Source organism: Podarcis raffonei, chromosome 7, assembly GCF_027172205.1.
Source record: "Podarcis raffonei isolate rPodRaf1 chromosome 7, rPodRaf1.pri, whole genome shotgun sequence".
Lineage (NCBI taxonomy): Eukaryota > Metazoa > Chordata > Lepidosauria > Squamata > Lacertidae > Podarcis > Podarcis raffonei.
The window spans coordinates 3,304,358-3,324,335 of NC_070608.1; the positions used below are offsets into that span (position 1 = coordinate 3,304,358).

The 19,978-nt window shown below is 46.7% G+C and overlaps 1 protein-coding gene across 1 annotated transcript; it reads left to right on the top strand.

The window, feature by feature from the left end:
• The first annotated feature begins 94 nt into the window (after positions 1-94).
• Positions 95-19,458, top strand: LOC128417024 (protein brambleberry-like). The gene is made up of 13 exons (XM_053395173.1): positions 95-232; positions 7,393-7,652; positions 8,825-8,953; positions 9,922-10,107; positions 11,172-11,394; positions 12,376-12,492; positions 12,604-12,783; positions 14,610-14,816; positions 15,687-15,840; positions 16,089-16,153; positions 17,272-17,432; positions 17,746-17,843; positions 19,042-19,458. Exons 1-13 carry the CDS (start codon positions 157-159, stop codon positions 19,193-19,195), a joined length of 2,010 nt encoding a protein of 669 aa, XP_053251148.1. The 5' UTR covers positions 95-156; the 3' UTR covers positions 19,196-19,458.
• The last annotated feature ends 520 nt before the right edge of the window (positions 19,459-19,978 follow it).

Genomic DNA, 19,978 nt, shown 5'->3' on the forward strand with positions numbered 1-19,978 from the left:
TGAATCCCACGCCGCCATTCAGAACGCGGCCATTCATCTTTCGCCTCCGCTCTCCTGATTGGCCGCCGCTGGATTCCAAGCGGGGCGTGGGAGGGCCGGCGCGGCTGCGGGTTGGCTGGGCCGGCTCTGACGTCACCGTCAGAAGTGTTCATAAGAATGGATTTGGTAGCGCTTTTGCCGGGAAACTTTCGAAATGCGCGTTTGGGGGAATCCGGAGACGCAGGCGAGGCAGGTGGGGAGACGCTTGGTCGAGGGGTTTCGTTTTTTATGGACTTAAGAAAATTGTACAGACAGCAAAACGAAGAAGCCTAAATTAACATTGCCTTTTACCGATAAGAAATAATAATTATTGTCCCTGTCTATCTTCTCTTTTGAGATTCTTCCACCTTCTAAAAAGGACTGGAAGGTGCTTAAAGGATGCTTGCAAAACCATATTGAGAAATCAGAATAAACAAATTCCGTTTTAAATACTGGAATACTAAATAAGATGGATAGCAATGTGTAATAGAAAAAGAAGCATGAAATTAGGTTAAAGGTGTGTGAAAGAAAGTAATAGAAGCGGAAAGAAACTGCAATTGAGTAGATTGGAAGTCTAGCACAAAGGTGGGGTGAGGGGTGGTGGATGGTGATGAGAAAAGGATATGTTTGAACATTTTTAAGGATTGTATGAAATGTATGTTTGTATATTCGCAATATGTGTGTATTAATGCTGAATTATTTTAACAATAAAAGCTTTTCAAAAAATAAAATAATAATAATAATTACCATAATGAAAATACTAAAAATACATTTACTTCCCCTTTTGAACTTCTATTCTGGTTACAATATATTACTATTCTATTAGAATCTATTATATCCTTTGCTGTCCCATATATTATTTTATTTCCCAAATTCAACCTAACCCTCCCCTTGTTCCCACTGCTTCCCTTCACCTGTGTGAGATCTTCCCATCATAATATTTTTTTTATAGTTGCTTTAACAAAATAGAATAACTTGAAAACTGTTAAATTATAATTCTTTTGTCCTTACACACTTAACAATTGCCTATAAAGAGTTCTGCTTTAACACCACATTTCTTCAGGTATTCTCCTATGCATTCCCATTCCGTATAGAATTTTTTATTGGAGCAGCCCAGGGGTATTTTATTTTATATTATATTTTATGTTTTATTTTAATTTTTTATAATTTATTTTATACTTTATTTTATTTTATATATTATTTTATTTTATTTTTTATTCCTTCTCTTTCCTCCAAGGATTTCAAGGGGGCATGCTGGCTTCTCCCCCTTCTCCTTTTAATAATCACCACAGCCCTGTGAGGTAGGGTAGGCCAGAGAAGGCCAAAGACACACCCAGTGAGCTTCAGGATGGCCAAGTGGGGATTTGAACCCTGGTCTCTCAGGTCCTAGTCTGACACACTAACCACTATACGACACTGCTGCTGACTAGGGGGGTGTAACACCTTGCTGGGAGTGGTCAACATTCTTCTGTCTCCCAAATTACATGGGATTTTTAGCGTTTCGATGTCCAGCTTTAGCTCATTGCTTCTATTTTATTCTTTTCCTTAAATTTTTTATTAACAATTTCAACATAATATATCAAAACATATCATATTCATTCCCCCCTTTTTTCCCACCCCATCAAACCCACCCTCCCCGCTGAGACTTCCCTCCCTTCCTCTCTGATTTCTCAACCCATGTCTCTCTCTGCACATTATAAAATTATTTCCATCCTTATATTATCTATCTACCATGTTACCAATCACTAAATTTGTGTATGTTTATTCAAAACGTGCCAAGGAGTCTAATTCATTTTGTTGTCTTTTTAAATACTTTGTAAAAAGTTCCCATTCTTCTTTGAAGTCACAGTTGTCCTTATCTCGCAGTTTGTATGTTAGCCAATTCGGCGTAGTTCATCAATTTCTCTTGCCACTCTTCCTTTGTCGGGGTTTCTTCGTTCTTCCATCCTTGTGCTATCAAGACTCTTGCCGCTATCGTAGCAGACATGAATAAATAGCTCATTGCTTCTAGAGCTGCTCCTGTCTCCCCGGAAATATCCAGATGCCAAGCCTTAAAATCATAAGACACCACGAGGGTCGTCTAGTCCAACGTGCTGCAATGCAGGAATCTTGACATGGTTTTTGAAGGGGGTAGGCACCCAAAACCCTCTGCAGTGTACCTGGTATGGGTCTTTTAAAAATAAAATAAAATCATAATCTCATTTTCTAAAGACTTTCCTGGTTGATGGACAGGAAACTGCCTTATGGGACTATTGGTCAGTCTACCTCTGTATCGTCCACACTGGTTGGCAGCAGTTCCCCAGGGATTTCAGGCGGAGTATTTGTGTGTGTGGATTGCCAGTCCGCCTTGGACATGCCAGGGATTAAACCTTGGACCTTCTGAGTCCTTTCCCACCTGTTTCTGCTCAAATAGTGTTGACCTGAAACTTTCCAGGATGCCTTGTTGTTTAATCGTGTCCGACTCTTCGTGACCCCCTGGACCAGAGCACGCCAGGCACTCCTGTCTTCCACTGCCTCCCACAGTTTGGTCAAACTCATGTTTGTAGCTTCGAGAACACTGTCCCACCATCTCGTCCTCTGTCGTCCCCTTCTCCTTGTGCCCTCCATCTTTCCCAACATCAGGGCCTTTGCCAGGGAATCTTCTCTTCTCATGAGGGGGCCAAAGTCTTGGAGCCTCAGCTTCACGATCTGTCCTTCCAGTGAGCACTCAGGGCTGATTTCCTTCAGAATGGAGAGGTTTGATCTTCTTGCAGTCCATGGGACTCTCAAGAGTCTCCTCCAGCACCAGAATTCAAAAGCATCCGTTCTTCGGCAATCAGCCTTCTTTATGGTCCAGCTCTCACTTCCATACATCACTACTGGGAAAACCATAGCTTGAACTATACAGACCTTTGTTGGCAAGGTGATATCTCTGCTTTTTAAGATGCTGTCTAGGTTTGTCATTGCTTTTCTCCCAAGAAGCAGGCGTCTTTTAATTTCATGACTGCTGTCACCATCTGCAGTGATCATAGAGCCCAAGAAAGTAAAATTTCTCACTGTGTCCATTTCTTCCCCTTCTTGCCATCTCATTTTTGACCACATCCAGCTTACCAAGGTTCATGGTTCTTCCAGGATGCCTTGTTGTTGTCGTTTAGTCGTGTCCGCCTCTTCGTGACCCCCTGGACCAGAGCATGTCAGGCACCTCTGTCCTCCACTGCCTCCCGCAGTTTGGTCAAACTCATGCTGGTAGCTTCAAGAACACCATCCAACCATCTCATCCTCTGTCGTCCCCTTCTCCTTGTGCCCTCCATCTTTCCCAAAATCAGGGTCTTTTCCAGGGAGTCTCCTATTCTCATGAGGTGGCCAAAGTATTGGAGCCTCAGCTTCAGGATCTGTCCTTCCAGTGAGCACTCAGGGCTGATTTCCTTCAGAATGGAGAGGTTGGATCTTCTTGCAGTCCATGGGACTCTCAAGAGTCTCCTCCAGCACCAGAATTCAAAAGCGTCAATTCTTCGGCGATCAGCCTTCTTTATGGTCCAGCTCTTTATGGTCCAGGATCTTTATGGTCCAGGATGCCTTACTGCTTGTAATAGCATGTCTGGCTGAGCCCCTATCAGGAAGAGCATGCAGCCTGGTCTCTGTTTCTGGAGCAAAGGTGAAACTATTCATTCTTATTCCTATAAAAATATCTTTAACTGCTTACCTAAAGAAAACCGGCAGCGAAAGCTCCAGGCATGCTTGCTCATGCTGTTGGGCAGTGCTTTCCCCCCCTAATATATATATATATATATATATATATATATATATATATATATATGTACTTTCCTTTTCCTACTCATATTGAATTTCTGCCCCTCAATGAGGCCAAACTTAGATTCACAAAATGTTTAGGGGTGTGCGTACCCCTGCGTTCCCCCTAGGGAAAAAAGCACTGCTGTTGGGTACGTTGCTAGCAAAATGAAACCTCCATGTTCTCGGGCAGTCTATCTTGGAATGCCAGGTGCTGCAGTAGGAAGGAATGGGGGAAGCTATTGCTTTCATGCTCTGCTTAGGGAACACAGAGAAAGATCTTGGCTTGTTTCTGACTCCGTATTGTCTACACTTGAGTCCAGAGTTTCTGACAAGTTTCTTCCACCTCTCCTCTCCTGGGAGATGCTGGGGCGTGAACCAGGGACCGTCTGAATGCAGGGCAGTTGCTCTATGGTGGTCAAACTCAGCCCTCCAGCTGTTTTGGGACTACAATTCCCAGCATCCCTGATCACTGGTGCTGTTAGCTAGGGATGATGGGAGTTGTAGTCCCAAAAGAGCTGGAGGGCCAAGTTTGGCCACCACTGCAGTCTATGCTGAACTATAACCCTTCCCTATATTGGGGTGGGGAGGGGATGAGAGAGCCGGTGATTGACCACTGTGGGAAAATTACATGCTGGATCCAAAGAGCCTCAAAGTCTCATCCTGAAGGGCTACTTCTATGGGTTTTTTCCAAGGGCTGCCTTTGCAGGAACATACCCCAAACAATTGGCTATCTTGGTCTATTGTGGAGCCAGATAGAATAATCTTTGGAAAACAATAGCTTTCAACAGGGCAGCAGTGCTATTGAAGTGCTATTAATTACCATTATGGGACACACACACCCCGCCCTCTTTTTCCCAAGGCTTGTTGAGCAACAGGGAATGTGAATTTTCCCCTTTCCCCTTAATTTTAGACAAAGGACCCAGCTGGCAAAAATGTCTCCCTCTGCACTTTTCCCCTAAAATTTTCCGGTTAGCAGCAGAAGTTTATGGTCTGGTGCCCCCCACCCACCCAATGTCTGCCTATTTTTCTAGGTGCCATCCTGGCTGCGGACCAGATGGTTTTTTTGACTTATTAGTAATTCGCTGCAAAAGACTCTCTAAACCACTTACAAAAAATTAACAACCGGAGGCACATCATAAAAGGAAAGAGAATACATTGCAACGTGAAACCATTAACAGGGTGTGTCATTTTAGGAGGCGAAACTTACTTTTTGCAAATTTATTCAGTGAGGGGGGCTTAAAATTTGGTTTTGGGTGCGAGAAATTCAAATCTGCTATTTTTGTGACGCGACATTTAGCTTGCTGGATGAAGAAGCACATAAACTGCTTTCGGAAAACAAAAGCATTTTGATTTTGCCTTCTGAAAATGTCATGCAATGCTAAATAATAATAATAATATACAAGATAACTGCAAATACTTGGCAATCATTTTTTATTTCTATGCGTTTTTTTACATACGTTTTACTTACCAAGCAAAACTAAATTATATTGGTTTTAAAAAAACCAAACACCTTTTGAATTCCCCAGTCATGTTACAACTTCTTAGCACCCCTCATTTTTGGTAATTTGAAAGTTGGAAAATTCAACATGCCCAGCTCAGTTGGTATAATAATAATAATAATAATAATAATAATAATAATAATAATAATAATTTATTATTTATACCCCGCCCATCTGGCTGGGTTTCCCCAGCCACTCTGGGCGGCTTCCAACTGAATATTAAAAACAATACAGCATCAGACATTAAAAACTTCCCTAAAGAGGGCTGCCTTCAGTTGTCTTTTAAAAGTAAAAGAGTTGTTTATTGCCTTGACATCTGCTAGGAGGGCGTTCCACAGGGCAGGTGCCACTACCAAGAAGGCCCTCTGCCTGGTTCCCTGTAACCTTACTTCTCGCAGTGAGGGAACCGCCAGAAGGCCCTTGGCGCTGGATCTCAGTGTCCGAGCTGAACGATGGGGTGGAGATGCTCCTTCGGGTATACTGGGCTGAGGCCATTTAGGGCTTTAAAGGTCAACACCGACACTTTGAATTGTGCTCGGAAACGTACTGAGAGCCAATGAAGATCTCTCAGAACCGGTGTTATGTGGTCCCGGCGGCCGCTCCCAGTCACCAGTCTAGCTGCCGCATTCTGGATTAATTGCAGTTCCCGGGTCACCTTCAAAGGAAGCCCCACGTAGAGCACATTGCAGTAGTCCAAGCGAGAGATAACCAGAGCATGCACCACTCTGGCGAGACAGTCTGTGGGCAGGGAGGGTCTCATCCTGCGTACCAGATGGAGCTGGTAGACATCTGCCCTGGACACAGAATTGACCTGCGCCTCCATGGACAGCTGTGAGTCCAAAATGACTCCCAGGCTGCGCACCTGGTCCTTCAGGGGCACAGTTACCCCATTCAGGACCAGGGAGTCCCCCACACCCGCCCGCCCCCTGTTCCCCCAAAACAGTACTTCTGTCTTGTCAGAAGTAAAAGCATGACACTCTTAATGTCAGAGTTGTGTGGGTTTGAGTTCCACGTTGAGCAAAAAGATTCCTCTGTTGCAGGGGCTTTGTACTAGATGGGTTCCTTCCAGCGCTAAAACTCTGATTACAGTGACCCACATAGAGACCTAACAAAACTTTAGCATCAGGAAACGGCAACAAACCACAACATATGTAGAATCATAGAACTGCAGGATAATAAACTGTTTCTATATGCAATAACAGGGACGCAGGTGGCGCTGTGGGTAAAAGCCACAGCGCCTAGGGCTTGCCGATCGAAAGGTCGGCCGTGCGCTCCCGTTGCTCGGTCCCAGCGCCTGCCAACCTAGCAGTTCGAAAGCACCCCCAGGTGCAAGTAGATAAATAGGGACCGCTTACTGGCGGGAAGGTAAACGGCGTTTCCGTGTGCTGCGCTGGCTCGCCAGATGCAGCTTTGTCACGCTGGCCACGTGACCCGGAAGTGTCTACGGACAGCGCTGGCCCCTGGCCTCTTAAGTGAGATGGGTGCACAACCCCAGAGTCTGGCAAGACTGGCCCGTACGGGCAGGGGTACCTTTACCTTTATATGCAATAACGGCAGCAAGAGTACTGTTGGCACAGAAATGGAAAGAAGAATTACCGATAAAAGCAATGGACTATGCAGAATTAAGACAAGACGACAGGAAGGATTCGAAACCTGCGGGACCAGAGATTCTCAGAGGACTGGAGTAAATATGTGAACTACAACTGAAAAGCAATTGTAATCAGCAGATTACGCTAGTAGGACTGCAAGAAGTTTTGTAAGGAGGACTATGTGAAATATTGCAGAAAAAAGTATGAAGAGAACTATTAGTGAAGGACTATTAAAAGTAATAGTGAAATTAATGAAATGCAGATTAAGTGATTAATAATAATATTGAAATAATAATAATAAAGTTTGAAAAATCTTCAGATGTGTTTGATGGAAGTCCAAAACATTGAATAAGATGAGAAAATACGTTGCATTTTTTTTTGAAATTTCATGTAAAAATTAATAAAAATATATATATTTTAAAAATTATAGAACTACAGAGCTGAAAGGGACTCAAGGGTCATCTAGTCCAACCCCCTGCAATGCATATATCACCGTCCTTGTCTCTCCCTTGCAGGACACCCTCTGAAGATGCTGCTTCTTGATCGCTGGGCCTTCTGCCTCTCGCTTCTCCTGCTCCTGGTTGCGTCGTCCTCTGGGTTTTTCGGCTGGCTCACTCGAAGTGGAACCCCAGAAAAAGCCCCTGTGCCCCCCGCACCTCCTCCAGACCCAGCTCGGCTTCCCCATGTGCCTTTTGAGATGACCACGGCAGATGAGAGGTTCTTAGCTGAGGCCCGGCGGCTGGATCTCTCGCCCCTGGACTCCTGCCACCATAAGGTCCGCCTGCAGTTTAATCATCTTCTCCCTGCAGTTGCGGGCCAGCTTGCATTCTATCGTGGAGGTTTGCCCCGGAGTTTTCCGCTCTGCATTCTACAACGGATCGCAGAATTGTAGAGTCAGAAGGGGACCCATCTAGTCCAACCCTTTGCAATGCAGGAACACGCAGCTGCTCCATATGGGAATCGAACCTGCAACCTTCGCATTATCGGCACCACGCTCCAAACAACAGCCACCCAGGCCCCAATAATAATAATACAGTGGATGCTTGGGTCGCGAACGTGATCCATGTGGGATGCACGTTCGCAACCCGCGTCTGCACATGCGCGGGTTGCGATTCGGTGCTTCTGTGTATGCGCAAAGTGCGATTTAGCGCTTCTGCGCATGTACGACTGCCGAAACCCAGAAGTAACCCATTCCGGTACTTCCGCGTTTCAGTGGTCCGCAACCCGAAAAAACGCAACCTGAAGCGTCTGTAACCTGACTGTTGTTGTTGTTATATTTATACCCCAGCCACTCTGTGCGGTATCCAACAGGATATTAAAAACACAATAAAAGGTCAAACATTAAAAATTTCCCTAAACAGGGCTGCCTTCAGGTGTCTTATAAAAGTCAGATGCGTAGTTGTTTATTTCCTTGACGTCTGATGGGAGGGTGTTCCACAGGGCGGGTGCCACCACCGAGAAGGCCCTCTGCCTGGTTCCTCCTTACCTCACTTCTCGCAGTGAGGGAACCGCCCAAAGGCCCTCGGAGCTGGACCTCAGTGTCCGGGCTGAACGTTGGGGGTGGCGACGCTCCTCCAGGTACAATTTCAAAGAATTATAGAAGCTTCCTTTTTCTATAGCAATGCTCACAAGGGATGTGTAGACCTAGAACAAAATAAGATCTTTGCATTGCCTCTAAATGTCCATTGAGGAATAATAATAATAATAATAATAATAATAATAATAATAATAATAATAATATATAAATAATTAATTAAATAAATAATATATTACTTATACCAAGCCCATCTGGCTGGGTTTCCCCAGCCACTCTGGGTGGCTGGGTGGTCTCATATTACAAGTACCAACTTTATATTCCCTTTTGCACTAAAGTGCTATAGCAAAACAGGAGATATCCCCCCCTTTCTGCCTGGTTATTTCCCTTCTGTCTCTTACCTTCATTGCTAGGTGGTTGCACAGCTTCGGTCGTCTTGCACGGACCTGACAGAAGAGGAGTTGGCCAAGCTGGGCGTCTCCCTGTTCAACTGCCAGGCCAGCGTCGAAGGACGTGGGACTTACCTGTGCACTGCCGACATGGTACCTAATCTGGTTTGGGAACCTACCTGGAATCTTACTGTAATAAACAGAAATCTGCCCTTATTCCCTTATGGGGGACACAAGAGCCCTTATAGAGTCCTTTGCAGGTTCTCTATCAGTCGGAGAAAATAACAGAGGCCAACCAGAGAATATTGAGAAGCAAAGCAGCTAGTAAGCCTGATCTTTATTAAACTGTTGCAACAGGGTGCTCCCCTCACATGCAGGAGAAAGAGGAGGACCCCGAACCAAGGTGTGCCCGCCCTTATATAGACATTTTAAATTGCCCACCTTGGAGTCCAAGACCACCCCCAGAAACATCATACCTACATCACAGAAAGGGCGGTCTACAACAGAAATCTGAGTGCGTTGTTTATCTCCTGTCTGGCAGGTTACCTGTTAATGGTCACTTGATTGGATACCCTGGGGAGCCTGGCTAGTCTTTTGTAGTGACAAGTACTTAGTTCCTGAGCCAGGTCACAGGCTCACCCTATTCATGCACAGACATACCCTTAAGACAGGTTTTGCGAATGAAAAGACAATGGGGAGGCGTTTCCATTTTCCTTTGACCTTGCAGAGAAAACATTTGGTCAGTTTGGGAGCCAAAATGGCTCCAGGGCTGTTTTCCTGTGCTGCCTCAGACATGTGGCCCATACATTTATGTACGTGTTTGCCTGGCACATCCATGAACATTTATATATAAGCCTTAATTTTTTTATTTCATTAATTATATGCCTTAATTTTTTTATTTCAAGTAGCTCCTTTCCTAGAGCTAAGCCAGTTACATTTCCTTGTTTTAATGACCTGGTTCAGACAGCAAGGGTGAGGCTGATACCCCATTACGTAAATAAAATAAAAATTAACCGATCTAAACAGAGTTGCATGAATTCCGGGGTCTCGGATGAGCTGTAGGGTTCCCGCAATGATTCATTCAATCATGATCTGCCCCTCCCTCTCTGTTCGCCCAACAGACTCTAGCAGAATGCACAGCGGGGATGGATCCGGACACGTGGAACGCCTACCACATCGTGAGCAACCGAGCCCGGGCTGTCTGCTACGCCACCCGTCAGATGCAGTTCAAGCGCCGAGCGGAGCACACCGTCAACGCCTTGGTCTCCACTGCCGTCAGCCAGCTGGAAGCGATGAAAATGCTTAAGGCTTGTACTGCTTGGGATTTGATAGATCTATAAATTAGGATCTTCCTTGGGGGGGCTGGAGGACTATCTGTGGCTTAGGGCCCTCGTATCTACGGGACCGCCTCTCCTGGTCTGCCCCGCAGAGGACCTTAAGGTCCATGAATGACCATAGTTTAGAGGTCCCGGGCCCTAAGGAAGTCAGACTATCCTCCACCAGGGCCAGGGCCTTTTCAGTGATGGCTCCCAGCTGGTGGAATGCTCTGTCCCAGGAGGCCAGGGCCCTGCAGGATTTAACCTCCTTCCATCGGGCCTGTAAGACAGCTATTCTACCTGGCCTTTAATTTGAATTCAGCCTGATCTTTTATTTCCCTTCCCTCCCCCTCCCCTTTTATGAAGATTACAGCTAATTCTCCCCTGATCTCCTCGCTGGCCCAAGCAGGACCCAATTCAGCCACCTAGCCCTGGGGATTATCTAATGCTTATTTCCCCTAAATTGATTTTTGAATTTTATTGTTATTCGTGTTTTTATACTGTATTTTATGCTGCTTTTATAATTAAGTGTTTTAAGTTTTTTGTTAGCTGCCCTGAGCCCGGTTTTTGAACCGGGAAGGGTGCGGTATAAATCATAAAATTATTATTATCTGGAGCAGATTTGGGAGAGAAACAGGGTCTGTGGGGTAGAGAAAGGAAAAGTCCCTTTGGGCAAGCAGGTTTCTGTGTCCAGAAACTGCATTGCCCCGTGCAATTTGGAAAAGTATTGGCAGAAACTGGGACCTGAAGCTGGGGGGGAGAGAGCTTTCTCCTGCCCTGTGTTTGGGAAGCAGGGCTCATTCCATCAGTTTTGCGGAAAGACCTGCCCCACCGGGCACATTCCGCCCCTGAACTGTGCCGTCTGGTCATTATACGCACAACAGTTTAAGAATTAGTGCCCGGGAAACCCTGGAGAGCTGCTGCTGGTCCCTGCAGACAATATTGAGCCAGGTGGAGCAATGTATGGATTCTGTTGTTGGGCAGCTTTATCTATTCTTCCGTTCGGGTGCCCTCGCTTCTGACGCTCCTTATTCTGCGACTTCCCTCCCCTGCAGAGCGGGCAGGAGGAGCTGAAGGAGCTGACGTCGGAATCGCTGCAGAAAGTGGCTACCAGCCAGGAGGCGATCCTGGCCCAGCAGGAGAAGTTGCAAGGCAGCCAGGTGGAGATGGAGGAGTCCATCAATGACAACCTGGACCAACTGGTTCGGGAGAAGGCTCTGATTGCCAGCGGGCAGCAGCAGGTGGCAGAACTGATCGAGGGCATCACAAAGAGGATGGGTAAGCGAGGGACAAGGGCCAAAGTGGTAGGGAGGTTCTTGTTAAGTATAATAGATTTAACTGACACAGAAATGTATTACTAACTGCAATATCAGTGGGCCCAAAAAATTCTGCAGAGCTTGCTCCCATCGTCTTGGGGGGCGGGGGCGGGTTAGAGTGCCAAATCCTGCCTTGGGAGTCCATGTTTTGACCCTATAGAAAGGAGCTTTCTGGCTTGGGGGGGGGTCAATCTCCAGACCTTACTTACCCATCACTGAAATAAATGGGGCAGGTTTGGCTTTCAGCGGTTCTCAACCTGTGGGTCCCCAGATGTTGTTGAACTACAACTCCCATCACCCCCTAGCTAGCAAGGCCAGAGCTCAGGGATGATGGGAGTTGTAGTCCAACAAAATAAATTATTTCATCTCCTTCAATGCACATATCTTGAAGCAATGCAAGAACTGCAATGAAAATTGCTACAAAAAAGCTGAAAGCACAGAAAATAAAAGCAACTAACTTTAAAAGCTGCACACACAGCAGAGACCCCTTCATCCAGCTGGGAAGACTTGGTAGAACAGAGATGTCTTCAATTTCTGCAGAGCTGGAAGAGACCCCTGATAGGGTTTCAGGGAAGAGCAGATAGGGGACGCTGGTCATATCGCGACGTAAACTGTGGTTTGTTGGGTATCGCAGCAGAAATTCCAAAAAGCAAGGGCTGCCCATGTTCCTCTCTGTTACGTACTGGAGTTCTCACCCTAGGCCAGCAGGGGGATACTGTAGATAGTTTTCACTCAGGTCCACATATGTAAATAAGGAATTGAAAGTGACTTTCAGTGATTGGATAGTTACAGAAAGTTGTTACTGTTGCTTTGTAGTGGAGCTCTATATAAGCAGGTTGGCTGAACCCTTCAGTTCAGTTCTGTTCTGGCCTGTGAATAAAAAAGAGCTGTCTGAAGAATCGCTGTGTCGTCTGATATGTTCCACCTAACACTCCCCTTGCAGAAAACGTCAGCCGTCACCTAGATCAGCAGGACCTGGAGCTTCAAGAAGGTCACAGGACCATCCTTGAGGACCTGTCCCAGGTGCAGAGGCGAGCTCAAGAAGTCTACTCCAAGACAGGTTGGTGGTGGGAGGTGGCGTTCAAACCCTTCTGGCCACTGAGCCAAGACTGCCTCTCCGCTTGCGCTCTGAACTTGGTCGTTTCTCTTCCCCCTCCGCCCTCCTTCCCAGAGACCAACCTGGGCTTGTTCACGGCCTACCAGAACCAGACGGCCTTGTATTATGAGGAGTTGATGCAGAAGCTGCAGAAGATGAACCAGAGTCTTGGAGTGTTGCTGAACGCCATGGACCGGATGCAAGCGAGTGTGGACGGGCAGCTGCAACACATCCGGAGGTTCATCAGCTGGGCAGGTAAGACTGTTTTGGAAGGGCAGAGGCAGGAGGTTGAATGGAGCAAAGTCGATTCAACGCCTTCCAATTGTGCAAGGAAACTCCCCTCTCTTTTCTCCACCCCAAATCTGATCTTGGCAGAACTCCAAATAAGATTTGGGGCTTGCGGGGGGAAAGGGGTCAGGTTATCATATTGATTTCCGTTTCATCAGTTCCCTGGCAGCCGCTGATCTGCACAGGTAGTTCAAAGTTTCAAATGCTGTCCAGGGTTGTAAAGACTGCGGAGAGAATAATTGGGTGCCCTCTTCCCACCTTGGATCAAATCTACGCTTCCATGTGTCATAAGAAAGCTGCAGAGATAGCGCAGGATAGTGCGCACCCCGGAAATGATCTCTTTCAGCTTCTGCCTTCTGGAAGAAGGTACAGGGTTATAAAGACCAGGACTAGCCGCCTGAGAAACAGTTTCTATCCAAATGCGATTTTGGTTTTAAATACAGTGTAAGGTAGTCTCTCTAAAGGGACGTGGGTGGCGCTGCGGGTTAAACCACTGTGGGTTAAACCACAGAGCCTACGACTTGCCGATCAGAAGGTTGGCGGTTCGAATACCCACGACGGGGTGAGTGCCCGTTGCCCAGTCCCTGCTCCTGCCAACCTAGCAGTTCGAAAGCACATCAAAGTGCAAGTAGATAAATAGGTACTGCTCTGGCGGGAAGGTAAACGGCGTTTCCGTGCGCTGCTCTGGTTTGCCAGAAGCGGCTTGGTCATGCCAGCTCCCTCGGCCAATAAAGCGAGATGAGCACCGCAACCCCAGAGTCGGTCACGGCTGGACCTAATGGTCAGGGGTCCCTTTACCTTTACTTAAGGTAGACTCTACGGATGCGGGTGGCGCTGTGGGTTAAACCACAGAGCCTAGGACTTGCTGATCAGAAGGTCGCGGTTCGAATCCCCGCGACGGGGTGAGCTCCCATTGCTCGGTCGCTGCTCCTGCCAACCTAGCAGTTTGAAAGCACACCAGTGCAAGTAGATAAATAGGTACCGCTCCAGCGGGAAGGTAAACGGCATTTCTATGCGCTGCTCTGGTTTGCCAGAAGCGGCTTCGCCATGCTGGCCACATGACCCGGAAGCTGTACGCCGGCTCCCTCGGCCAATAAAGTGAGATGAGCGCCGCAACCCCAGAGTCATCCGCGACTGGACCTAATGTTCAGGGGTCCCTTTACCTTTAAGGTAGTCTCTATGGGTATATATTGTATTTAATTATGTGGTATCAGAGTTTTTAGGGGGCTAAGCAGGCTGGGATAGCTGGGATAGCAGGCTTGTTGAATGTTTTTGAATGTCTGATGTAGATTTTTTCAATTTCGTTGTTCTGTATGGGACTATGGCAATAAAGACTATTGTATCAGTAAAGGTAAAGGGACCCCTGACCATTAGGTCCAGTCATGACCGACTCTGGGGTTGCGGCGCTCATCTCGCTTTATTGGCCGAGGGAGCTGGCGTACAGCTTCCGTGTCATGTGGCCAGCATGATTAAGCCACTTCTGGCGAAACCAGAGCAGCTCACGGAAACGCCGTTTACCTTCCCGCCGGAGCGGTACCTATTTATCTACTTGTACTTTTTTTTGCGCTTTCGAACTGCTAGGTTGGCAGGAGCAGGGACCGAGCAACGGGAGCTCACCCCGTCGCGGGGATTCGAACTGCCGACGTTCTGCTCGGCAAGCCCAAGAGGCTGAGTGTTTTAGATCACAGCGCGATTGCAAAATGCAAAGCTTTAAACAATGCAGAATCACAACAGCTTAGCAAATAAGCGAAATACGGGAATTAGAGCATTTTGTGCCCACCTCTGTCTCGCAGGGTTCAGCCTCAGCTCCATCTATACCTGTGTCCTACACGGCAGCTATTTCCTCCTGGCCGCCCTCATCATGACCTTCCTGCAGATTCCTGGGCTCCCGCGTGCCACGCTGCTAGTCCTCGTCGTGGCCAACGCCCTGTCTGAGCTGAACCAGGTCGTCTCCTTGGGCTTCAAGTCGCTCACCTGCCTCTTAATCTTGACTGTCGCAGGCAAGCATGAAGTCTATGCAACCCAGCATATCAGTGTTTAGCATGTTGTCTTTTTTTTTTTAAGTCTTACATTATTGTCAGTTCTTCTTATTAACATTATTATTTCACTTACACACCGTTTGATTGTTAAAAACAAACCTTAGAGCAGTTGGTTTTATTGTTTTATCTTTTTTTTCTAAACAGCTTGGAGGTGATTCTTCACAATTAAGGTGTGCATAAATTTTATGAAATAAAAAAGATTTGCAGAACGACAAAAAATGTACTGGGAGGGAAAACTGGAGGGGGGGGGGGACAGAAACAGTCTAGTGAGTGTCCAGGGGATTCCTGGAGTTCCAGGTCCAACACATACTGCTACAACTACTACTACTACTACTATACTATTATTTTAATTATATCCCACTCATTTGGCTGGGTTGCCCCAACCCCTCTGTTGTGGCTTCCAACACACACAATAATAATAATAAACATCAAACTTTAATAGTAACAATTATATGAAAAGTCATATAAAAATATATAAAAAGTCACAATAACTTTGAACAACTTATACCAAATAAAGCAAGATGCAATAATGTATTAGAATCCAATAGTAAACACTAAAATTAAACATCAGCAGGTAATAATTAAGACAGTTTACACTTATCAATTACAACAAAGAATGACTCATCTATAATTGGTGAAAATAGCAACAAATCACAGTACATGAAGATTGAGATATTCTGCCTCTTAAGAGAAAACCAGCTGATTTTCAGTTCCACCAGCACACCAAGTGAAGTAGTTTTCATCTTCTTTTTGCCTGGCGCTGAGCCCACAGAGTAGATGAGTTGGAAAGTACGGCAAGTGATATCGATGTGCGCTTTCTCTGCCCTTTAGGCAATGGACTCCTAGGCACCCTCTGCCACTGTGCCATGAAAGGAAGGAGATGGAAGCCCACCTTGCCGCGTCTGAGGCAGGGGGCAGAAGTGGGCACCCAGGAAGCACAGGTGAAAGGCTCCAGCCACTGCCGGCTCACCTCCACGCCCGACAGGTAGGAAGGCGTGGCCAGGAACAGGCGATGCTGCTGCATATTGAAAGGTTGGATTAAGCAGAGCTTGGGTGGCCGTCTGCCATGGATGCTTGAGCTGAGATTCTTGCGTTGTAGGGGGTTGGGATGGATGACCCCAAGGGGTGCCTCCCAGCCCTAAGATTCTATGAAACTCTGGAATGAACCAGTGGCCAGACTCAATATTAAGCAGCGAGAAAATGATTGATTGGCCTCTCCTCTCCTCTCCGCAGCGAAGGTGAGGTTGGCCTCCTGAAAAGGGAACTGGAGAAGCTGGAAGACTTGAGCTACGCGACAGGTGAGCAATTCTCAGGTGTGCGTGGCAGCGGCTTTAGGGAGCCAAGAACAAAGGGTTGGGGTGATGATTTGCATTTACTGTCCAGAAAACGGCTCTTCTGCCAACTGCGTGGATCAGGAAAAATGTTAGAGAAGAACCTGATTTGTAGCGAATTTTACTTTTTTTTGCTTACCGCTAAGACTGTAGGTGTTGCAGAATATAGCCTGTTATCTGCATGTGCTTTTAATATTCTGTTGGGAGCCTCCCAGAGTGGCTGGGGTATAAATAATAAATTTATTATTATTAATTTATTATATTTTATTATCCTGTGACATGAATTCTATATAATGACTTCTCTAGCCCCAACCTCTGAGGGGGTTTTTTTCCTGGCTAAGCAGGTATTTAAATTCTTCCCCATCCGTGTCACATTGAGCATCATGTGTTCCAGTTGCAAATAAAGCCCTTAGCAACTTAGGAACTCCCTGCTTATTGATATCTTTTTGGTGCCTGCTAAAAGCATTTTTGTTTAGGCATGCCCACCCAGGTATTTAGAAAGTTGATGTGAGTTTTAATCCCTTTTTGAAGGTCTTATGTTATTGCCATTCATTTTTCTTACCGATAATTTTATTTTTTTGCAAACTGCTTTGAGGAGTTTGACAATCAAGCGGTGTATAAATCTTACAAAATGACTTAAAATAACTTAATAAAATGCGTTTCCATTCTGGATTCTGAAGCTTTAAACTCGCAGCACAAAAATGGGTGCTTTCCCTTCCACCTCCATGAGGACTAGAGGCTTCGCGCTTTGAAGCAGTGCTCAGCTGTGTTAGACAGATAGACAATTTATTACGGTCGGAGAGCAGCTTATAAAACACACTCGGGGGTACAGTCGCAGAAGGAAAACAAACAATTAAAACAATGTACAACAATAAATTTAAAATTTATAAATGCGATAAGCGTATAGACACTTAAAACTTTAAGTGTGTTATGTTTGCTAGCTATTGCTGGGAAGCTGGTTTGGTTTTCCCCCTCTTCTGAACAGAGAATACACTGGTCCTTGGAATTCTGTCGTAAATGGCAAAGGCATGTCTCCACCATTAGCCCCATCCTATGCCCAATATTTGCCAATCTTTGTGTCACAGGTGACTCTCACCTGGCAAGAGACTCTCCAATGAAGGGCGAGAGCATCTTTCTGGAGGAAGGCACAGTGCATCCTGCGGTGGGCTGGAAGCCTCAGCGAAGCTATTCCCCTCACCCTATGAGCCTTCGGCGCCAGAGTCTGACCCGCTCCAGCAGGCATGAGGTATTGGGGGAGACTGCTTAGGTGTCCTGTGCTGAACGCGAGGAGGGAAGACGTCTGCCTTGGGTGTGTAGTGTTTGGAGATGTTTCCGGTTCGAAAAACTCACCAACCCTTGAACTTCTGTGGAGTTCCACTTCAAAACCCTACTCTGTCCCACTGTTTTTGGGGACATGAGCAGCTGAGGGAAATGATCACAACTTCTTGTGGCAGTGAGTTCCACAGTCCAAGTTGGTGCTACGTGAATAATAATAATTTATTATTTATTTCTTGGCCATAAGGCACCCACCCTCCCAAAGTCTTTTCTCTTCCAAACAGGCCACTTTGGAGAAATTCCCCCACCACCGCCTGGACTCAGCCTTCAACTTTCCCATCTCAAGGACCAGTTCCCCAAACGAGTCCATGGCCAGCGATGTGTAAGTAACAAAACCCGACGTGCCCTTTTCTCAGCGGACCAAGACGAGATCTCTTTCGGGTGTGATGTCTAAATGGAGCCTCCACTCTCCGGGGCAGGCTACATCCGAGTACTGCACACTGCAGCATAGCATAAGAATGTGTGGACGTCCAACGAAGCTGAATGTTGGGAAGATTCAGGATGGATAAAGGGAAGCACTTCACCACACAGATCACAGTTAAACTGTGGAACTCCCTGCCACAGCAGGCGGCATATGGCCACCAACCTGGATGGCTTTAAAAGATTCAACAAATTCATGAAGGAGGAAAGGGTTATGGATGGCTCCTAGCCACTATGGCTCTGCCCTCCCTCCACGGTCAGAGGCAGCAATAATACACTAATAATCATAATAATTATTATTTATACCCCGCCCATCTGGCTGAGCTTCCCCAGCCACTCTGGGCGGCTTCCAACCAAATATTAAAATACAGTAATACTTCAAACATTAAAAGCTTCCCTAAAGAGGGCTCCCTTCAGATGTCTTCTAAAAGTTTGGTAGTTGTTGTTCTCTTTGACATCTGGTGGGAAGGCGTTCCACAGGGCGGGTGACACCACCGAGAAGGCCCTCTGCCTGGTTCCCTGTAACTTGGCTTCTCACAGTGAGGGAACTGCCAGAAGGCCCTCGGCGCTGGACCTCAGTGTCTGGGCAGAACGATGGGGGTGGAGACGCTCCTTCAGGTATACAGGACCGAGGCCGTTTAGGGCTTTAAAGGTCAGCACCAACACTTTCAATTGTGCTCAGAAACGTACTGGGAGCCAATGTAGGTCTTTCAAGACCGGTGTTATATGGTCTCGGCGGCCGCCCCCAGTCACCAGTCTAGCTGCCGCATTCTGGATTAGTTGTAGTTTCTGAGTCACCTTCAAAGGTAGCCCCACGTAGAGCACATTGCAGTAGTCCAAGCGAGAGATAACTAAAGCATGCACCACTCTGGCGAGACAGTCTGCGGGCAGGGAGGGTCTCATCCTGCGTACCAGATGGAGCTGGTAGACAGCTGCCCTGGACACAGAATTGACCCGTGCCTCCATGGACAGCTGTGAGTCCAAAATGACTCCCAGGCTGCGCACCTCTGAATCTCAGTTGCAGGAAACCACATTAGTATCAGATGGTTTCTCTAACTGCCCTGTTTATCACCCATCTTTCTGATATATATTCATTCCAGGTCCAACTGCTCCCTGACTCCACGCCCACCCTGCCAAGGAGTCACCAGGACCGGACATCAGTGCAGGAAGAAGGCCGTCCCAGGCCACGTCTTCTGTCACGTCCATGCTTCTGGTCAGTCCTCCTACACCAGCCAATCAGGCGCCTGCTTTTAAGGTTCCCAACAGATGGATGCTGAGATTCAGCAGAGATGCTGTTTGTGGGCTCGGGTACCACCCTTCCTGGTGTTCAATTTTTGACGAGAGAGGGCCGCCTTCTTAAAATTACACTTGTTTGCACTTCTGAAGCTGAACAAACGACAATCTGAAGTCCCTTTGGATCCGACTCAACTTGCCCAAGAGAAAACTGGCGTCTGAAGCCCTCCAGATTAAGAGCACAAACTCCTTCTGTTCTGACTCGTCGGCCTGTTTTGGGTTTAAGGAGCAATGCATTTTAAGGCCATAGCCACCACACACTCTTTCCACAAAGGCAGATCTAATTGCATGCATTGTCCATCTCTACCTGCCTTTAGTTACCACGATGGTTGTGCTGAACCCCTAAGAACAATTTTGTCTACTGCCTTGATCGCAGGTGCTTCTGCAAGGACATTGAGTGAAAAGGTGTCGCAGACAATCCATGTTTCTGCACCGATTTATTTTATGTGAAAGTTGCCAGGTTTACATTTAATAAATGTTTTGACTGATAGCCACTGTCTTTTTCTTCCCTTCTGTACCAATACAGTGGACACTCGGTTTGCAAACGTGATCTGTGCGGGAGGCACGTTCGCAACCCGCAGTGTCGCGTCTGCGCATGCGCGATTTAGAGCTTCTGTGCATGTGTGAGCACCGAAACCCAGAAGTAACCTGTTCCGGTACTTCTGGGTTCGGTGCGGTGCGCAACCCGAAAAGTCTGTAAGCCGAGGTATGACTGTACCTGCCTAGCCAAAGTGGGCATCCTTT

Excerpts from the sequence above, each read along its gene's own strand:
- LOC128417024 (XM_053395173.1), top strand. The coding sequence starts at position 157 with ATGGATTTGGTAGCGCTTTTGCCGGGAAACTTTCGAAATGCGCGTTTG. Across the intron at positions 7,653-8,824 it reads TGGACTCCTGCCACCATAAG|GTGGTTGCACAGCTTCGGTC; the intron begins GTCCGCCTGCAG and ends CTTCATTGCTAG. Across the intron at positions 12,493-12,603 it reads AGAAGTCTACTCCAAGACAG|AGACCAACCTGGGCTTGTTC; the intron begins GTTGGTGGTGGG and ends CCTCCTTCCCAG.